At 35.2% G+C, this 22,174-nt stretch overlaps 1 protein-coding gene across 9 annotated transcripts in view; it reads right to left on the bottom strand.

Moving 5' to 3' along the window:
* Positions 1 to 22,174, bottom strand: part of UBE3A (ubiquitin protein ligase E3A) — a 91,602-nt gene that overhangs the window by 27,166 nt on the left and 42,262 nt on the right. For 6 of the 9 annotated variants that reach the window (XM_059912630.1, XM_059912632.1, XM_059912634.1 and 3 more), the window contains one exon: positions 5,518 to 5,822. In XM_059912630.1, the coding sequence (XP_059768613.1) occupies positions 5,518 to 5,822 (305 nt within the window). The remainder of the gene's footprint in view (positions 1 to 5,517; positions 5,823 to 22,174) is intronic. The other 3 variants (XM_059912637.1, XM_059912636.1, XM_059912638.1) reach the window with 1 other exon arrangement.

The following is a 22,174-nucleotide window of genomic DNA, read 5'->3' as shown; positions in this document are numbered from 1 at the left end:
TCTTCAGAGTCCTCTTTTGGAAATAGCCCTTGTCCTAAAACCAGACTAGTTCCTTTCTGAGTCTTCCTTTCTGAGTCTTAAGTTTTTTTTTCAGGGTGGCCATTCTGTGGGTGACCGAGAAGGATTAATGTATCATTTCCCATAAGCTCTGAAGTTGACAGACACTGCCATCTGCAGCCAGGTTGGAATAAATCTTACACAGTGACAGGAAATAGTTACAAAGCAGTGAAAACAATAGGATAGGAAGAAGACAACTTATGAGCAGACAAGTGAAACAGACTACTACGTAGTCACCAAAATCTGTTTCCTCTCCTTCCTGGGCACAGAGTTGGACACATTCTCCAGCTTTCCCAGCTTTTTGAGATAAGTGCTACTTTCAGGCTAATGCTTTTCTCCTTCTGGCTAATGGGATGATGCTTCCAGGATGGTTCTGAAAATCGTGTTAAAGATAGTGCCATTACAGCTGCAACTCTGAATGACTGCATGAACCAGAACTCTCTGCCAATCTAAAATATTATGGCTGTTAGATGAGCTAGAAACAAATTTCCACTGTTTGTAATAAGCTAGTATTCTTTCTGGGGTCTACTTAATATTGTATTCTAGCTGATCCTTACAAGTAGAGAAGCCTTTCATTTTCTCCATCTTGCCTTCAGAGTCTTTAAAATACAAGTAATGACCATCTCCCCCTAAGCTGATATATTACCACTGTTTTTGCAGCTTGTAGTATTTAAATCCATGGGAGTTTTATTATGATTTTCTATTATATCCATTCTTCCCCATAAAGAAATAACATCATAAAAGGCAAAAATGACAGGAGGCCCTGAAAGGCCAGACTGAATATCAACTTATTACACATTTTCAGAGTTACCATAATGTTAACAAATTAAAATTCTAATGAAATCACAGAAGAAACAAAGAAGAAGAGAATACTTCAAGGACTTTTTGAGATAAAAATCTCTGGAGTCATGGGCAGTTGCAGCGGTGAAAGAGTTTGTTGCAGTTTGCTGGAATTCATTTTACTTCCTTCTCATATCTGTCTTTAAATATAGTGGCTTAGGCCTCCACTGTCAGCTTTTGCCATTAGACTTTTTACATTTGTTATTATTCACTTTCAGACAAAACGAGATAAACCTATACCTCCCATTCTCGTTAACAACAAAATTTAAATCTATACATATACTCCCTTAAGAGGAACAGAGTAAGTTTGGAGGTTACAGAATGCATGAGTGCTTAAGGTGAGTGCCACTGCATGAAATACATTAGAAAAAGAAAGAAAAACTCCATGTGTTCCTTCTCTTTCACTTTTCTTACTCGAGAAGAAAATACAAGCACACACACAAAAATGAATTTTAACATGCTGTTTTCTAAAACTCCAAGTTCTCATCTTACTCAAATGTTGATTTATTTTGTGCAGTTTAATATGAGCTTTCATAATGTTTGACTTTTTTCAAAGAAGTTACCGAGTACAATGATTGGAGTGAAAAACAATGTAAAACATTCAAACTCAAAGAGTAGTAAATCCCAATGCTTGGGAACATCATACAACAGGCAATGTGTTGATTTAACACCTCATATCATAAAACTCCCAGGCACTTACCATGAGTTTCAGCTAAAAAAAAAAAAAAAAAAGAAGAAGAAGAAGAAAAAAACTAACAATTTTAAAATTAAAATTAGTTTAGATATAATGCACTCACCCTCATGATGTTATCAAAAAAACTCAAAAAGAACCAAACCCACCCTACATTCTCTCACTTATTTTCTGAGATAAGCCTACATAATTACAAAATTTCACCTACCAAAGCTGAGAAATATACCCCAATAACACTATTTTTTGTTATGACTTGCATGAATATTAGATTACTAGATATAAAATAAAATGTTTTAATAGTCACCAATTTATTGCATACAATAAACAGGAGCATAAACGATTGTATTTTAAATGAAAATACAGAAGTAAAAATATTTCAATCCTGTAGTCAAATGACTACATTAATAAAAGAAGTGAAAACAGCCTTTAAACAGAAGATAACCAAATTTCACTTTACAAATCAATTCTAATAGCAAAGAAAAGAATGAATGCTCTGGGCAGAGATAATTCAAAAACCCTGAAAGGGGGTGGCTGGGCATGTGTGTGTGTGTGTGTGTGATCCCTAATGACTATAAAACATGTCTGGCATTACTCAAAGTACTCAAATGTTTGACAGGTAAGACTAACCGATTACTAAAAGTATATGAAACGTCTAATGACCAACCACAAGATCTCATTCTCAACTAACAGAAAGTTGAGTAATGCTGGGAAATACCCCAAAACTTTTGTGTCCTGATTAATAGCAGTTTAGTTTACATGGCTGTATCAACTTAAATTTTCTCTTGTGATTACTTCTAACTCCAAAGCAAGTGCTATAATTGTTCTGTATCTGAAATGTGATCCTCTGAAACTGCTCTCTTTCCTCCAGCTCTCTAATATATCTGGGCAGACACTTTAGGCTGGCTAACTCCAAATCTATTCACCACCTTTACCCCAACATGCCATTGTGATAGAAACTGAAAACTAAACACTAGTATTCCAATCCTCACTTGCATTTGGGGACGGTACGTGACACAGGTCTGCCAGTGACCTAAGTGGAAGCCTACTGGTGGACTTCTGAGTATTTGTTTTCCTGATAAATGAGACAAATATGACTAACTCATACTTTGAGTAGAAAAAAAAATCATTTATTCTTATTAGCAGATGTACAAAATAAGCCAACTAATATCATTTTCAAATTACCCAAGCAAAGACTATACAGGTCTCCATAAATTATAAAACTGTCCTTCAAATTTAAAAAAAAAAAAAGTGTTTACTAATATTTTGAGACCACTTTTCATACAGGCCAGTAAAAATTATCGAACTGTGGAAGAAATAAAAATGGAGCACCCCAAATAAAGAGCTTTTGTCATTTTGAATTAACTATTCAGATATGTTATTTTACAGGAAAGAGAATAAATGATGTATTTTGTCTGTTAACTCTAAGAAGATGTATTGGTAAAACAATATTACTGACAAAAGTCTTAATCCCTTTAATCAAAAGAGTGACAGCCTTGTCATCAAATACTTAAGCAGAAGATAATTTTAGAGTCATGTAGATAATCCTATCTTCATTGTGTCAAATGGACCCTTATACTTGTAATGAACACATATAAAATTTCTTAATATGATTCCTACCTCTGCTTTTATATTTGCTTCATAGTAAAAGACAATACAAAATGCAAATGGTTAGTGAATGAGCAGCTTCCAAAAACCGAACCACAAAAATACCAAATTTTATCACACCACGAATCTAATCTTTGGTCCTTGCTACCAGACTGTCAACACCTTCTTTTATGGGTCATAACTCTTTAAGAACGAATCCTTAAGATTTGTTCTATTCAGGATATTTAGGCATCTTCTGCTAAACTTCAGTAACCTCTTCCTGAAGAGTGTGAAACTGCTAACTGGGAGCTTATTTCACACTATTTTAATTGGAAAAAAATTATAATATGTTCTTATGAGACCAGGCCCCCCCAAAAAAAACAAAAACAAAAAACACCTAATTTCTTAAAATATAACCAGAACATAGTAACTATCTATAATAAATAACTATCCAGTTAGGACATAGGACATTCTGTTTCCTAATCATCAAATAATAAAGTTGTTAACAAAGAGTTGCCTTGCATGCAGTAAATATGGCTTATCTTACAGATAAGCAGCGTTCTAGACCCACGTACCCTCTGTTGGCATGACATGCTCTTCAGAACATCTTCAAGTGATTCTGACATTCTACTAATTCTACATAAAATGTACTAATACTTTATTCACATGGTGTTTTGTTTAAAATGTTAAACTGAGTTTTTCAGACATAAATGTAAATTAGTTAAAAAACATTGCATTTTGAAATATAAACATTCATTAACGTTTGAGTATCAATAAAAGGAGGTACTCTACTGAGAAAACAATAAATGAGACATTTTTGTATGACATACCTGTATATTTTATGATATATGTGTATTTGAAAAATACTCTTAAATCTATAAAATTTTAAACTTAAATTCTTATGCGAAAAGAGTTTGGGGCAGACTATTCAACACCTGAAACTTTGTAACTACAGCTAACATATATAATTAACACTCGAAATAAAAGTACTAGTGCAGTTACTATATTTATAATTCCTAGTAAAAATATACTATAGTAAATACAGGTGTTGCAGGAAAAAGGGGGCAGGGGGAAAGACTGTAGTATATTGGAAGAAAGTACAATGAACTGCTAAATTATATAGACTTGAGCTTAAACAGTACACAAAGACTGGGGATAATCACCCAATAAGTACCTCTAAAATGAACCACATAGCCAAAAAGAAGATGGGTACATCCATCCTATACTATAACCCCCAAATGGCTTGCTGCCTTCAACTGTGGCAGCACATCCTACATTCACAGTAACAGTTGTTCTTATGGTGCACACCTGCTGGGGAAATATGTATAATGCAACTTCCACATTAACATATTGACAACGTTCACTTATTTATCTAGTGTGTGAGCTAATTCATGGAATAGAAATATTCATGCAATAAAGCTGCAATAAAGTTATGAAAACAGCTTTATTATGGAAACAGAGTAGAAGCTATTAACACAATTCCATTTCACTAATTAATTTAAACTTGATTCAAATGACGTTACTGAAAACTTCAGAGGTAGTATCTAACTTCTATATATTCTAAACAAAAAGCTTCCTCTTTTAAAATACAATTACCTCTGGCAGGACTGTCAGTCATTCAAAAATCTGATTAACTTGTTTCTAATACCGATTTGCCTTCACTGGGAGAAAGAAAGTTTGAAGTTTATTAAAAAGAAAAAAAGTTTTAAAAGTTTTGGAATACAGGATCATTTAGAAAGAAAAATAAGGCTTGGGTAAGACTACCATTGTTAGGTAATGATTCTTGGCAGTATGAGTGTGCCAAATGCCTGGGAGAAGGTGAGCAGGATACAGGAAGAATACATTAGGAAGAAAAATTGATTATTTCTCAGGTAACTATTAACAACATTTTGCCTTGCCTTCAGAAACAGAAAAAGATCACTGATTCCTCTTTCTGCTACTTCCACTGTATAGTGCTCGGGTTCCAAAATGCATGCCAGATATTTAGTCCAGCTATTCTAACATCTAAATGACTTTGTGGCCTAGTTTAGGTTATTAGCTACTACTTAATACATTTTTCCTAGTGGAAAATATTTAAAATTTCTAATCAATCCATTAGCAAAGGAACTTTTGGGAATATAATCTGCTTCTAATTAGAGATCATCGGAACAGTAAAATAGAGTGAAATCATTAACTTAGTTATTAGTTCTATCCTCTATCACAATAAAAAATCGATTCCACTATACTATCATGTCCTAAGGTCACAAAATGAGACAAAAAAAGCAAACAGCAACACCTCACACATTTTGAAAATCTCCAATGTGGTTTTCAGTCCAAAATTCTCAATTAAAAATAGAACATCTTACCTTTAAAATCATCTCTTGCTCCTTGTCCATCCTTCTTGTTCATTTTCACGTCAGAGCAGTTGTTAGGGGCACCTTTAGAGTTTTCAAGGTAAGCTGAGCTTGCTCCTTTCTTGGAGGGATGAGGATCACAGAGTTTTGCATTAATCTTATAAAGCTCAAGGGCTTTAATAGCTGCTGCATTGTTATCCATACGACGAAAAGTTGGACAGGAAGCACAAAACTCATTCGTGCAGGCCTCATTTCCACAGCCCTCAGTTAACTGGTGGTAGTAGCGTTCTATTAGATGTTTTGCAGCTGCTCGCTTCCTGTACCAAACATTCAAACAATAAGCACAGTGATTAGTAGAGCTCTCAGATACAAAGCTCAACAGATCATCAGCAAGGCAGAAGTTAGTCAAGCACTGAAGTAATAAACCTGCATATTAAGATGAGGTATAGAAAATGGAGATACACTATTTACACAAAACTTTTAACTGGTGAAATATTTGATACTTATTTCCTAAGACATATGATAAAGAATACCAATGCTTGTCAAAAATCATTGTTTTAATAGAATATGCTTTCCTTTGGTTTGGGGTGCAGTGGAGGGGCGCTTGTTTGATGTGCTTCAATTGTTTAGCACCACAGCTGAAAATCACAAGTTTTATGACTAAGAGTTTTAGTATTTTATCACTTTAAAAATTAACATTAAGAAAATGAGAGTCTATTTAAAGTATCAATCCAGCTTTCCTTTATATAATCACCATTTTGTTTCAACAGTCTGTAAATATTTGACTTATAGTTAACACAGAACTTCTATGTGGAACAAAGAAGGACACCCCCCCCCCATTATCTACTATATGGGAGATTTAAAAAGAAATTTATAAATAAAATATCCAAACCTTATGTTATATTATAAGAAAGTGGCTCAAAACATACAATTTTGAACCCAAAAGGTATCATTAAACTTCCTCATTAATATCATGTCATAGGAACATGGAATATTTTAAATTCCTTTTAGAGCAAAATCTTATATTCTTCTTACTTTGTGAACATAAAGTATGTGAATTAATGTTCCATTATGGCTGTTCTAGCAGACCTAGGAAGGATACTGAAGAAGGGGTTATTTCATCAAGCAAGAAGCTGGACTACATTTCTATCTCTATGGCTTATTCCAACTCTTAAGATCTATACTTCTACTACTGATGATATGAGATCACCATAACTTGAGTAGTCTACTGGATCCAAAAAAACATAATTCATAGCTATTCCTTTTGTTTCCAAATAGACATACAGGAATAAAAACTACAAATAATCAAAACAATTTAAAAAATAATTTACCTAATTTAATTCTCAAAGTGTTCCTACAATGATCTCACAAACATGTAGGACTAAATGGCAAATGGCATTAGAGTTTACATCTTGTTAATCGTGAGATACATCTTGTTAATCATGAGATACATCTTGTTAATCATGAGAAACTGAACAACTAACAAGAAGACAAATAAGGGACACACTAATAAGTCAAATTTTGTCTCAAAAGTAGGACTCTGTCTCTAAACTATCAAGGTAAGTGACAAACAGTAATAACTCAAACACATTCAATTCATTCTGGTGCTCTGTTTTTCATATGTTCCATGCAAATTTACCACTCAATGCATGCGAACAGAGAAAAAAGAAAAACCCACAAAACGCACTTAGATATTTTATTATATGTAGCTATAAACAATTCCACTCCTGAAAATTAAAACATACTATTTCAGATGTATCACTGTGCAAAATACTAAGTGACAACATGTGAAGAAAAAGAAATATAGAATTTATAAGGTTTATACCATACACTGCTATTCTTCTTCCAAAATGCAATAGCTTTCCCTAGTGAGAATGTAAATAAGTATGTATTTCCTTTCTGGAAGAAAATTATGAACTTTTATCAAAAGTCTTAAAAATGAATCAGAGGATGAACCATATGAATCAAAGATCCCATTTTGGGTGAAAATAATAGGACAATTTTGTTTCTACAAAACCTGGAAAAAAATTGACATGCCCAAAAATAGATTACTAAAATGAACTGATAACCATTCACACAATGGAATCAACAAAAATTATCAAGATATGAATATGGCATAGATCACTAATTGATCTTTTAATTGTAAAAGTCTGTTACAAAGTACTGTCATATGAAGCCATTTTTATTTCAGTGTCAACAGTCATCTCCCTGAATAATGTGATTGAATGAGTTTTTTAAATTATTCTATCATTTTGTTTGCAATTTATTTTTTCTATAACATGTTACTTATATATTAAAATTAATGAATATGAAAGGGGAAAATGTTAGTGGTTTCAAAACTTCATATACGTGATTTGAATGGCCTCAGGGTTTACTAAATTGTCCGTATGAGTTTTTAAAGATTAATTTCAAAAATCAAAATACCAAAACAGTCTAGCTATTTTTCTTATTGTCCTAAAAAAACAAACAAACCAAAAAAATACCGGTCATACACATAAAATGCTTCTGAATGTAATACATAAACAAGTGTGAACATGAAAAACAGAACAAGACTGAGAAATCAGAAAACCGGCTTTAAGAATCAAAGTAGCTGTACTATCTGAACAACTCTGGACCTCAGTTTCCCATCTTTAAGACTCCTTTCAGTTCTAAATCTGTTAATAGGGAGGTGAGCAAGGAACTATCATTTGTTGAATGCCTGGTAACATACTGGACACACTGCAAGGGACTTTTACACAGGTTATCTCATCTGAATCCCATAACTTTGAGGATGATCTTCAGTCCACAGCCAAAAAAGGAGACAGAACTGAAAGAGTCAAATCACATATCCAAGGTCGCACAAAGGAAAGTGCAGAACTAGGATGAGAGCAGGAGTCCAGAGGTCTTCTGGCTTCAGAGTCTAAGTCGTTTCTACTATATTGTCTTACAGAAGGTGATACATTTCAAAATAATTCTTAACAATAGTAGTACTAAAAACTTTTATGGAAAAAAAATCCCATAAATAATGTGTAATTGAAAAAGTAAAATGCCTTCTGAAAAATCATAATTTGAATCTCAAATTTATGCATATCTGGTATCACACAAAACACAAAAGTTTCTTGAGGAACAGGTAGCACTATATTCTGTAAATTTAATATATCTATAATTTGTTGAAGACCTACGTGCTAGGCTTACAAGATGTTCTCGCTTTAGACGACAATAAACCCTAGAAGTTAAAAGCTCACACTCTGAGGCCAGATTGCCCAAGTTCACATGCTGGCTCCGTCACTTATTAACTATGTGACCTTGAATGAGTTTACTTAACTTCCTGTGTCTCAGTTTCCTCATCTTAAAAATGATGGCATACAGAATTATTATGGCTGTGAGAGAATTAAATGAGTTAATATATAAAAAGTGCTTAGAACACTGCATGGCACATAGTAAGCACCATTAACTTATGGCACATAGTTAGCCACCATTTATTGTTACAATTTTTATTAGCATCCTCACAAGTCTATGATTAGCTATATTAACCTGCGTTCTGCTGATGCTCAGAGCTGTTACCTAACAAGTCACATATCTAATAAGAGATCTGAACCCAGGTTTGACTCAAAACTTGGGCTTTTAATACCACTAAGGGTAGATTTAATATAAAAGTAGGCCCCTCTATTTGATCTGCTTCACTGCCCCAAGACTTAGAAACGGCAGCTAGACTGATGAAACAGGACTGAAAGGAGGCCAAGACAGAACCTCCGTGTTATTACTGGAATCAACCACACCAAGCATTTTTCTTCTTTCCTCACTTCAGTGACACCTTGAATTACCTGTATATAATTCTGTATCCCCATCTAATTTAGAGCACATAAAAAAGCCTCTACATTGGGAATATGTACATTAATAATGACATTTTGGTAAATAACCTGTACAAGATTAAACCCTATACATCGAGTTGCCAAATCATAGGTTATGGACCAAATCTAGCATGCCACCTATTTTTTTATAGCTTGTTTGGTTTTTAAATTTTAAATGGTTGAAAAAGTCAGTATAAGAATAACATTTTGTGACATGTAAAAATTACATGAAATTCAAATTTTAGCATCCACAAAGTCTTACTAGAACACAGCCAAGCTCATTCATTTACATATTGTCTACTGCTGTTTTCATATTACAACAGCAGAGCTGAGTAGTTTTAACAGAGACTGTACAGCCTGCAGAGCCTAAAATAAATACCACCTGGCCTTTACAGAAAAAACTTCCCAACTCTTAATTTAGAGACTGTGCTTTCTGCCCTCCAGTGACACTTCCATCCAATCACATGGCCTCCTACTCTTTCTTTTCCCTCAGCAAATCATTTTATGCAGTAAAATGTATAACTCCGTCAAGTATGATTTCAAAAAAGAAAGGAAAGAGGGAAAAAGAAAGATAAAGAAGAGACGAGGAGAGAAAAAGAGGAAGAAAATGAAATAGAAAAAAGGAAAGAAATGAAGAGATGTCTTTTCCCAACGGGGTCCCTTTAGTGACACCTTATCTGTCATTCAAAACCATCCCAAGAGGGGCTATGGCTAACTTTCTATAATTTCCTCACATCTCACTGCCTTTTCTTCTATGTAAAAAACAAACCAAGTATTATACTTTATATTATACTGATTTTTTATAAAGGGATTTTTTCTTATCAAGTCAAGTGAAACCATTTAGTGATAGCGCTCTCAACGCTCTTGAGATACTTACACAGGTAATACTTTCCATTGACTTCTTTTATTTCTATGACTGAATCAATGAGACAGTCCTACAAATAAATGTTCTGTGGAATAATAATATGGAGAGCCAGAGTTACTCTAGAAAACTTGGTGGAAATCTTTTAAAAATGGTTTCACCTTAGGGGGAAGTGTACTGATGTCAGCAATTAACTTTGAAATGTATGGGGGAAAAAAGATGGATTGATAAATAGAAGGGTGGATATATGATAAAGCACCGTAAATATTAAAGGTAGAATCTAGATGACAGGCATATGGCATCAACTGTGCAATTCTTTCAATTTACCTGCATGTTTGGAAGTTTTCAAAGTAAAACACTGGGGTAAAATACTGTTGCCATATTGTAACTTTTTAGACAGCAGATCAAATGGCAGAGGAACTGGTTTCAGCCATCAGGGGAGGAAAAGGAAAACCAATGTCAACATCATCAATGGTACTAATACCACATTTGCCGACTCTGTTTTTGGAACAGTCCGGTACTTAACAAAAACAAAAAAACAAAACCCTATAATAATAATGATAAATACAAGAGTTAAACTCTGACCACATTATGCACAGCAACTTAATTTGCCTGTCAAGGAAACAAATACTAGGAAAGTATGTTTAATGTTCCTATACCAATGGCAAACCACTGGAATCAGAACCACTGAAACGGCTGCCAACAACATAAGAGATGGAAGTGGAAAATGATCTTAAATTGAACTTAGTAGGAAGTTGGAAAATAAACAATGAATACAAGAACGAAGAAAATGAAGAAATAAAAATAGTAACTGTCAGGGGACTTCCCTGGCAGTCGAGTGACTAAGACCCCGAGCTCCCAACGCAGAGCGCATGGGTTTGATCCCTAGTCGGGGAACTAAGATCTCGCATGTTGCATGGCATGGCCAAAAAAAAAAAGCAACTGTCAGAAAGTGAAGATGTATCAGTGAACAGTGAGCAAACAAGACTAATTATAATACAAAACGACAGAACATAAAAGAAATAGTAACTGTGATGTGCAACATAAGAACTATTGGTGGAGGAAGTACAGAATAATGAAAAGAGATAAAAAGGCAAAGATCAAAAGAACATGTGAATGTTAAGTAGAGGGGCTTTAATTGAAAATGAAGTCAAATGAAGATGTGAGGAATCAAGAAGCCAAAGATAAAACAGAAAGGGCCCAAGGCTTATATAATCAGTCTATAAAGCTAATAACCACTGCTTACTAGCCTCAAAGAAAGTAGAACAGCTTTGTTCCTTCTAGGATGTTGCCTTTGTAAATCCTCCACCCCCTTCCCCAAAGTTTTATTTAACATAAAAAAATTTTAAGAACGACCAATGTTATCCTAGATAGTATTAGGCCTTACAGAAATAGATCCGACAAAAAAACATCTGTGACACAGCCACGATCAGGTTTAAGGTTGGGTCTATTACAATGGATTTGAGTGAATTATTAGATTATTTCAATTGTGAACTCATTATTACCATGATCCAAGCAACAAGCCATTAACTATAGAATAAGATACAGTTTTCACAAAAATAAGTTTTTATTTAAATTGTTATTTTTTTACTGTTAGAAATATGTTTACTGTAATAATAAGTCCTCAGTATTCTTTTATTGAGGCTTTAATCTCAATGCCTAGAGAGTTTGTTATACAGTAAACACAACTGTAGAACTAAATATTTATTCAAAATTACTCACCTTAAAGAAACTTTTTGTTTTTTAAAACAGTGTGACATTTTAGAATGAAGAATAAACAAAATACAAAATATATCCATCCACCTCCCTCCAATTAAGATCCTAAAGGGAAAGGAATACAAAGTACATGCTGGCATTAGTGTAGCGCAACTACTAATTCTCTGTGATGATCATGAAATATGGTCTTTGACTTTTATTTCTGATTCAAAGACAATCAAGACAAAACTTGTACCTTGACTAATTATACATCTGAGTGTCTACCATGGATCAGGCAATATGCTGTAAATTCTGTGATAAAGATCTGGTTGGCTGACTATTTTGCATTCTAGATAGCTGGATCACTCTTATAAAATAATCTTTTCTAGGAGGTTAGGGAGCTGAGAAAACCTTGGAGTTATTTAAAAACTTAAGAGCTTTTATATATATTGTTGAGAAACACCTAGAGTTCTTTCAGTGTTAGGGTGAGAAAATTCTTAAGACTTAACTTTGAATTTATACTAAAGATTATTCAATACACATCAAAGTTAGCTTTGTATAGGTGATAAATGAGCCTATAGGTGCATTCCTATCAACTGAACTGTAGAATTACTACATCTATCTGAACAAAGATAAAAAAACTAACCAGCCAACCAGAAAGGACAGCAGGACGGAGAAAAAAGAAGCACCAGAACTGATTCCCCCACAGAAACTCTGACTTACATGTGATCCCAAAACCTTTTAGGAAACCTCCAAAACCAATTAGAAAGTTGCAGTACCTCAGGCAAGCTCAAAGCCTAAACCAGCCAGAAATGTGTAAGAAAAGTTGTTTCATATCAATTGCCTCAACCCCTCCTCAAACTGGCACAAGTTCACAATAGTGATGAAAAGCCCAACTTGCAGCATCACCCTTGGAAACAGAAAAAAAAAAAAAAAGAGAAGAATTATGTCCAACATTCTCAAGGGGGCTGCCCAAAGAACTACTTTCTGTCTTGCCTAACTCAGAAAACTGATGGAACTAGCATACACTGACTGGATGCCTAGGGAAAACAAAAGACAGTTCTCTGGCTTGCTGTAGCCTCAGAGAACCTTAAGTGCTACAGAAAGACACAAGAGAAGGCAAAAGACTATAAGCTCTTGAAAAAAAACCAATAAACCTCTTCAATTGGGAAATTACAAGCACAAGTCCAGAGAAGATGCACTCCCTAAAAGGTTTTAGAGGTACCAAGAATCTCTAGCTAGGCTGAATGATGGTGATCTTCTCCTCTATGAAGCCAGACCATAAAGACTGGGAGAGAAGCTGTTTTCCAAATGCAAAATCCACATTAATAACAACAAAAAAATAAGGCACATAAAAAAACAGGGAATCATGACCCAGTCAAATGAACAAAATAAAGCTCTAGAAAATGACCTAAAGAAACAGAGCTCTACGAATTAAATGACAAAAAATTCAGCCTAACTGCTTTAAAGAAACTCATAGTACTACAAGAGAACACAAAGAGAAAACTAGATGAAATCATGATGCGTGAACAAATGAGAATATCAAAAAATATACATATAAAGAACCAAAGATTCTAGAGTTGAAGAATACAATAAATGAACTGAAAAATTCTCAAGAGGTAATGGCAGATTTGATCAAGCAAAAGAAAAGAATCAATGAACCTGATGGGCAGGTCTTTGAAATTCTTGAGTCAGAAGGAAAAAAGAAGAAAAAGAAAAAAAAAAAAAAAAGAAAAATGAAGAAAGCCTAAGGGACTTATGGGACATCATCAAGATGACCAATATATGCATTAGGGGAATACCAGCAGGAGAAGAGAGAATGAAGCAGACAGCTTATTTGAAAAAATAATGGCCAAATGCCTTCCAAATATGAGGAAGAAAAAAATGGTATCTAATTTTAAGAGGCTCAAAGGACTCCAACTAGGATTAACCGAAAGAGGCCCATACTAAGATGCATTATAATCCAAAACTATCCAAAGCCAAAGATAAAGAGAAAATCTTGAAAGCAACAAAATGGAAACTACTGGTCATGTACAAGGAAGCTATCAGCAGATTTCTCAGTAGAAACCTTCCACACCAGAAAGGAGTGGGACGACATATTCACAGTGCTGGAGAAAAATACCTTCCAACCAAAACACTATTATCTGGCAAAACTGACTTTAAAAATGAAGGAGATATAAAGACCTCCTAGCATAAACAAAAGCTGAGATAGTTCACCACCACTAAACCTGCCTTATAAGAAATGCAAAAGGGAGTCCTACAACTTGAAACAAAAGGACACAAAACACAACATAAAAGCATATGAAAATATAAAGCTTTCTGGTAAAGGTAAATTTATAGACAAATACAGAATCCTGTAATATTGTAATGGTGGTGAGTAAATCACTTTTACTTCAGGTAGAGAGTTAAAATATAAAAACATTTTAAAAACTCAACTATATATCAACGGATATGAAATATAAAAAGGTGTGATTTGTGTCATCAACAAAAAGGGGAGAGATGTAAAGAAGTAAAGTTTTTGTATGCAGCTGAAATTGTTATCAGTTTAAAATACTTCATTACAACTGTAAGATTTTATGTAATTGCCATGGTAACCACAAAGAAAATACCTATAGAAGATGCACAAAAGAAAGAAAGGAATCAAAGCATGTCACTACAAAAAAAAATTAACAAAACACAAAGGAAGGCATCTCAGAGAAAAAGAGGGGAAAAAATAACTACAATATATACAAAAAACAATTAACAAAATGGCAATAGTAAGTCGTTCCCTATCAGTACTTACTTTAAATGTTAATGGATTAAACTCCCAATCTAAAGACACAGATTGGCTAAATGGATTTAAAAAAGAAAAGACTCAACTATATGTTGTCTACAAGAGAGTTACTTTAGATACAAGGACATACACAAACTGAAAGTGAAAGAACAGAAAAAACATCCTATGCAAATATAACCGAAAGAGGGAAGAGATACATATGATCAGAAAATAAAGAAAATATTTATATATAAGAAAATAAAGTCAAAAACTGTCAAAAGAAACAAAGGACACATTATATAATAATAAAAGGGTCAATTCACCAGAAAAACACTACAATTATAAATATATATGCAGAGCACTGAAACATACTAAGCAAACATTAACAGAATCAAAGGGAGAAATAGACAGTAACACAATTACAGTAGGACATTTCAGTACCTCACTTTCAATAGTAGATATATCAACCAGATAGAAAATCACTTGGGAAACAGAGGACTTGAACATCATAATAAACCAAATGGACCTAACAGACAAATAAATGACACTCCACACAACAACAGCATAATCTACATTTTCTCAGTTGCACATAAAACATTTTCTAGGAAAGAGCACATGTCGTGCCACAAAACGAGTCTTAACAAAATTTAAGAAGACGGAGGTCATACCAAGTATCTTTCCCAACCACAATGGAATGAAGTTAAAAATCAAAATCAAAAGGAAAACTTGAATATCCACAAATTTATGGAAATTAAACAACATAGTCTTGAACAACCAATGGGTCAAAGAAGAAATCAGAAGAAAAATTAGAAAATATCTTGAGACAAACAACAATGAAACACAACATACCAAAATGTATGGGATGCAGCAGAAGCAGTACTGGGGAAGTTTATAGTGGTAAACACCCACATTGAAAAAGAAAAAAGACCTCGAATCAATAACCTAACTTTAGACCTCAAGTAACCAGAAAAACAGACTAACTCAGAAGGAAGGAAACGAAGATTATAGAGAAATGAAATAGAGCATAGACAACTGAAAAAATAATCAATGACAGTAAGAGTTGTTTTTGGAGAATTTCAAGAAAATCAACAAATCATTTGCTAGACCAAGAAAAAAGAGAAATGACTCAAACAGCAAAATCAGAAATGAAAGAAGAGAAATTATAATTGATACCACAAAAATAAAAAGAATCATAAGAGACTACTAACAACAAGTATACACCAACAAATTGAATAACCTAGAAAAAAATGAATATATTTCTACAAAAGCCCAGGATAAGATAGCTTCACTGGAGAATTCTACCAAAGATTTAAAGAAGAATTAACACCAATCCTTCTCAAACTCTTTCCAAAAAATGAAGAGAAGGATACACTTCCAAACTTACCTATGAGGCCAGCATTACCCTGATACTGAAATGAGACAGAGCTACGAGACAAGAAAAATACAGGCCAATATCCCTGATAAATATGGATGCAAAAATCAATAAATTACTAGCAAGTAGAATTTGACAACACCTGAAAAGGATTATACACCATCGCCAGGTGGGATTTATTCCTGGAATGTAAGGATGCTTCATCATATGAAAATCAATCAATGTCATACAGCAAATTACCAAAATGAAGGACAAAAATAACATGATCATCTCAACTGATGCAGAAAAAGCATTTGACAAACACCCTTTCAAAACAAAAAGTCAAACTAGACACAAAAGGAAATTACCTCAACATAATAAAGTCCATATAAGCAAAGCCCACAGTCAATATTATACCCAATGGTGTAAAACTGAAAACCTTCCCTCTAACATCAGGAACAAGGGAAGGATGCACACTCTCACCATTTCTTTTCAACATAGTACTGGCAATCCTAGTCAGAGCATTCAGGCAAGAAAAACAAATGAAGGCATCCAAATAGGAAAGGAAGAAACAAAATTATCTTTGTTCACAGATGACATGAATATGCAGGAAACCATAAAGATCCCACAAAAAAAAATGTTAGAACTAATAAATGAATTCAGTAAAGTTGCAGGATACAAAAATCAACTTGCAAAAATCAGTTGTGGGGCTTCCCTGGTGGCGCAGTGGTTGAGAATCTGCCTGCCAATGCAGGGGACACGGGTTCAAGCCCTGGTCTGGGAAGATCCCACATGCCGCGGAGCGACTACGCCCGTGAGCCACAACTACTGAGCCTGCGCGTCTGGAGCCTGTGCTCTGCAACAAGAGAGGACGCGACAGTGAGAGGCCCGCGCACTGCGATGAAGAGTGGCCCCCGCTCGCGGCAACTAGAGAAAGCCCTCGCACAGAAATGAAGACCCAACACAGCTAAAAATAAATAAATAAATTTATTTTAAAAATAAATCAGTTGTGCTTCTATAAACTAAAAATGAACAATCTGAAAAGGAAATTAAGAAAATATTTCCATTTGCAACAGCATCAAAAATAAAATACTTATGAACAGACTTAGCCAAGGAGGCAAAAGACTTTTACAGTGAAAATGACAAAAAATTTCTGAAAGAAGCTAAAGAAGACACAAACAAATGGAAAGACAGCCTGTGTTCATGGATTGGAAGACTTAGTTAATGTTGTTAAAAGGTCCATACCACCCAAAGCAATCTACAGATTCAATTCAATCCCTACTGAAATCCCAATGGCATTTTCTCAGAAATAGAAAAAAAAAATCCTAAAATTCATATGGAATCTCAAAGGACCCCAAATAGCAAAACTAATCTTGAGAAAGAAAAACAATGTCAGAGGCCTCACAATTCCTGATTTCAAAACATCTTTACAAAGCTACAGTAATTAAAACAGTATGGTACTGGTATAAAGACAAGTCATACAGACCAATGGAACACAACAGAGAATACAGAAATAAACTCTTACACATACAGTCAAATGATCTTCAACAAGTTGCCATGGGTATACATGGGAAAGAACAGTCTCTTCAACAAATGGTGCTGAGAAAACTGAACATCCCCATGCAAAGAATGAAGTTGGACCCTTAGCTTATACTATACAATATAAAAGTTAATTCAAGATGGATTAAAGACCTAAATATGTGACCTTAAACTATGAAACTCCTAGAAGAAAACATAGTGGGATAGTTTCAGGACACTGGATTTGGGTAATGAATTCTTTGATATGACACCAAAAGCATATAGGCAATGAAAGCAAAAATAGCCAAATGGAACTATATCAAACTTAAAAATAAGAAATATCAAAGGAAACAATCAACAGAGTGAAAAGGCAACCTATGGAATACAATCTATTCAATCTTCTGGGCTCAACAGTCTATGTCAGGAGTACAGGAACCAGAGGGTTGAGGCTGGAAGGTAGTAGAGGGGCCAAGGGACATCTCTCAAAGACAAGGAAGGACAGATGGGATGAGAGAAAGCAAGTTAAGAAAGCACACAAAGTCTGCAACCAGAGGCGGGTGTTTTAATTAAAGGTTTCAGGGGCAGAACAGTTCAGACTGGTATGCCTATGGGAATGGGAAGGAGCAGGAAGCAGCGGTGAAGGTTTTTGAAGATAAAATGGGTGGGGAACTGAGATGTTGTTAGAGGTTACCCATGTAAACAAAGACAGCAGGGGATCTGCAGCAGAGTACAAAAGTATGAGTTCTTCAAAGACTGAGAAAGGCCTGGGAGATAATTAGATAATGGAGAGAGAAGATGACACAGCCACAAAGCACAGCCTCAAAGGAACAGGGATTCTTATATTGAGAAAATAACAGAAACAGTCCAGAAGCATTAGTGGAAAAAGAGTAACAGTGTGTAGGAAATAACGTCAAGGCTTACAGCACCCTGTATCCAGTAATATAGAGACTGTTCTCACCAAGTCACCACTTTTCACTCCTTATTTCACTTAACCTTGCTGCGAAATGTAGGCCTTTTGGAAATTGTTGACTGTGGGTTTTCAGGACACTATTTCCTGATTTCCTCCTTTCTCCCTGGCTGTTCTTCAGATACTTCCCTTCCTCATCTAGAAATGCTTATTATACTCCCCAGGGACCAGCCATTAGACACTTTTTCTTTTGTATTCCTCTTTGGACAGTTTCATCTTTCAAGGTTTTAGAAACACCTGATGACTTCCAAATGTCTCCTTCGGTATAGTTGAAACTTTGCTTGAGAAACTAGTACTATTCCAGCTCCTATGGCTATTTTTATATGGGCTCTTTCTTCAAGGAACTTACTGTTTAAAGGGAAAAAAAGCCAGATTTTAACATCATAGGGACTCAAGAGGTATGGCAATATAAAGAGAGGCAATTTAGCCAAGATGAATCACAAAGGATGACTAGGAACTGACAACACAAAGGGTGGGAAGACCGGTTGAGATAAGAGGGAAATGAGTGAGTGAAGGCAGAAGAGCCTAAGAACATGGTCTTATGACAACTGGAAGCAGTTCAACAGTAAAAAGTTCAAAGAAGAACTCAAAAAATATGAAGAGGCAGGGAGAAGCCAAATTATGGGAGACTTTATAAGACATGATAAGAAATTCAGATTTTAGCCAGCAGAGGAGTAATCTTACAAAGGCTAATAACTTTCTCCACATAAAAATGCATGCACATGTACTCCATCTGGCAAAAAGTTTCAGAATGTTCACACACTATTCATAAACCACTAGATAAGAACACTTGCAGCAGGAGTCACTAAAGGGTTTTAAGCAGGTCAGTGACTAAGTCAAATCTGCCTTTATGGTAATTCCATTTTCGAAACTGGGACCAAAGTTGGCAAAACTGGAAGCAGGCAATCCAGTTAAGTGATGACTACTATTACAGACCAGGCAAAGAATGAAGAAGTAGCAGGAAAGAAGAGGAAACTGATGCAAGAAACATTTAAAAGATGCAGTATGTAGGGGCAAATGAGTGGGAACAGCTGAATACCTAGGTTTCTAAGATGGGCACCTGGGTAGAAGGTAGTGCTACAAGTTGAAATGATAACAAAAACAATAAACATTCATTAACATACAGTGAGTGGTTTTTGTACATTATGTCCTTTAATCCTCACAAATTATCCTAGGAGCGAGGATTGTAAACTATTCCCACTAACATTTCTTAAAATTTTTTTTAAGGACACGTGTAAGATATAATGAATAAAATACAAAATTCAGGGGCTTCCCTGGTGGCACAGTGGTTGAGAACCTGCCTGCCAATGCAGGGAACACGGGTTTGAGCCCTGGTCTGGGAAGATCCCACATGCCGTGGAGCAACTGGGCCCGTGAGCCACGATTACTGAGCCTGCGCGTCCGGAGCCTGTGCTCCGCAACAAGCGAGGCCACGATAGTGAGAGGCCCGCGCACCGCGATGAAGAGTGGCCCCCGCTTGCCACAACTAGAGAAAGCCCTCGCACAGAAACGAAGACCCAACACTGTCAAAAGTAAATAAATAAATAAATTTAAACTGCTCTGCAACATACTAATTAAGTCTGGGACCCGATTCTCAGATTTAAAAAAAAACAAAATTCACATTGATTCTAAAAACTGCTTCATTGGAGTACTTCAACAAAATAGCAGAATTTTGCTCATTCTGCCTTCTGAGAAGACTCAGTCAGAGGCAGTTCATCTATTCATCCATCCCTACCATGAACCAGGAGCATGCTTCCTTGTATTTAAAACAGAATATATAGGTTTATACAATACTTTGTGGTAGAAAAGTGGACAGACTATGACTCATGTCACTTCTATGCCTAACACCTTTCATTAGTTCCTATGTCTATCAGGAGAAAACCAGGGACTTTTCAGTAGTGTCAAGGCCTTTCACTATATGGTTCTAGCGTTCTAATTCCAACTACATTTTTTGCCACTTCTCCCGTCTCTTAACTCTGTATTCCAGCATAACAGTTCAGAGGATTTGTTCTGCTGTCTTCCTTGGCTCCAGGTCTTAAAAAAGTTTTTCTTCCTGCCTAGAATACTATGATCTCTACATTTATAACTAATCATCCTCAAAGATTCAGCTTAGCTATCATTTCCAGGATCACGACTGCTGCACCCACAGTAACCTGTACCTACTCTCAGTACACCTTATAATAACTGCCTATTAATTACATGGTAAGCTCCCTGAGACACATGATCCAATAATTTATTTATTAATAAATTAATAAATAACCTAGTGAATTTCAGAGCCTCAATGAGGAGTCTTCAATTTCTCTCCTGATATTGTCTAGATAACAGTGTCAATTAACTCTATCTTTTTCTAGTACTTAACCATAAAGGGAAACAGATGTCAGGATACCTCCCACTTTCTTAGGTATATCAGATGCACACAAAAGAATATGCAAAGGCTCAGTCTGAAGAAGAAGAACGTGCTATCTCAGAACCCATAGGAGAGAAACCTGAAAACAGAAGAGCTATCTTTATTTGGTTGAAGAGATTTGTATCTTTTACTTCAGAATGTATTTCAAGATGTTATTTAATCCATAAATGTTTTTATACACATGTAAGTATATTTGAGTTGGAAGTTGTATAGAAATATTTTCTCCCACTCCATATTGAAAACAGCATCCAAGCTATATCTCAACTTCTGATTTCTGGTTCCACAAGTAAGGAGCTAGGAAGTCACTTCTCCAATCCAATAACAAGTAAAAAGCTAAAGAGACTAAAAAATCCACAACTCTTCTTGAATCCCTAGGGAGGGAGAACATAAACTGCAAACTGTTGTCCCTAATACTGAAGAGACAGGCAAATACAGGGAGTCACAGTTTTACTGAAGCAGAGATCCACAAGCAGGAACCTGTGACAGGACAGGAGACTGAGCATAGGTAAGTCTAGAGTTAAAAACTCTAAGGGGGGCCAGTCACAGGGGAGCCCCCACAGTTCTTATGAGACTTACCCCAAGAAGCTCAAGCAGGTTCTCAAAGCAAGTACTGGGGAAAATCCCCTCATGCTTCCAGCAGGGGGAGGAGGAAAGGAACCATTTTGAGACACACCAGAGCCCTCTATTCTTCTTACCAAGGCCTGTCCTCAGGCAAACTAGTTTACCAGAGCCTACCCCGATGGGATATTATCAAATGCTTCCTTTCCCCTTACATCTCACTATCACATTACTAAAGCCCTATTTATAGCAATTCCTTTACTTGGGAAATCATGTCCAGCTATTAAGAAAAAATTACAAAGCATACTAAAAGGCAAAAAAAACTATTTGTAACCACAGAGCAAGCATAAGAACTAGAAATGGCAGGGATGTTGGAATTAACACACCAGAAATTTAAACCAACTAAGAGCTAGTTAATATATAATTTACTAGCTTTAATGAATAAAGTGGACAGCATGTAGGAACAGATGAACAATGTCAACAGAGAGATGGATATCCTAAGAAAGAACTAAAACAAACAAACCTAGAGATCAAAAACATTGAAACAGAATTTAAAAATGTCTTTTATGGGCTTAATAGTAGACTGGAAACAACTTTTCTCAGTAGACTGAGAAAAGACTCTCTGAACTTGAAGATATATCAATAGAATCACCGAAAACTGAAAAGCAAAGAGAGCAAAGACTAACAAACACAAAACTGACTATCTAAGGACTGTGGGACAACTATAAA

Source organism: Balaenoptera ricei, chromosome 2 (assembly GCF_028023285.1).
Source record: "Balaenoptera ricei isolate mBalRic1 chromosome 2, mBalRic1.hap2, whole genome shotgun sequence".
In the NCBI taxonomy this organism is placed as follows: domain Eukaryota; kingdom Metazoa; phylum Chordata; class Mammalia; order Artiodactyla; family Balaenopteridae; genus Balaenoptera; species Balaenoptera ricei.
Note: the sequence above shows the minus strand (reverse complement) of the source record. Positions and strands in the feature narration are given on the sequence as shown.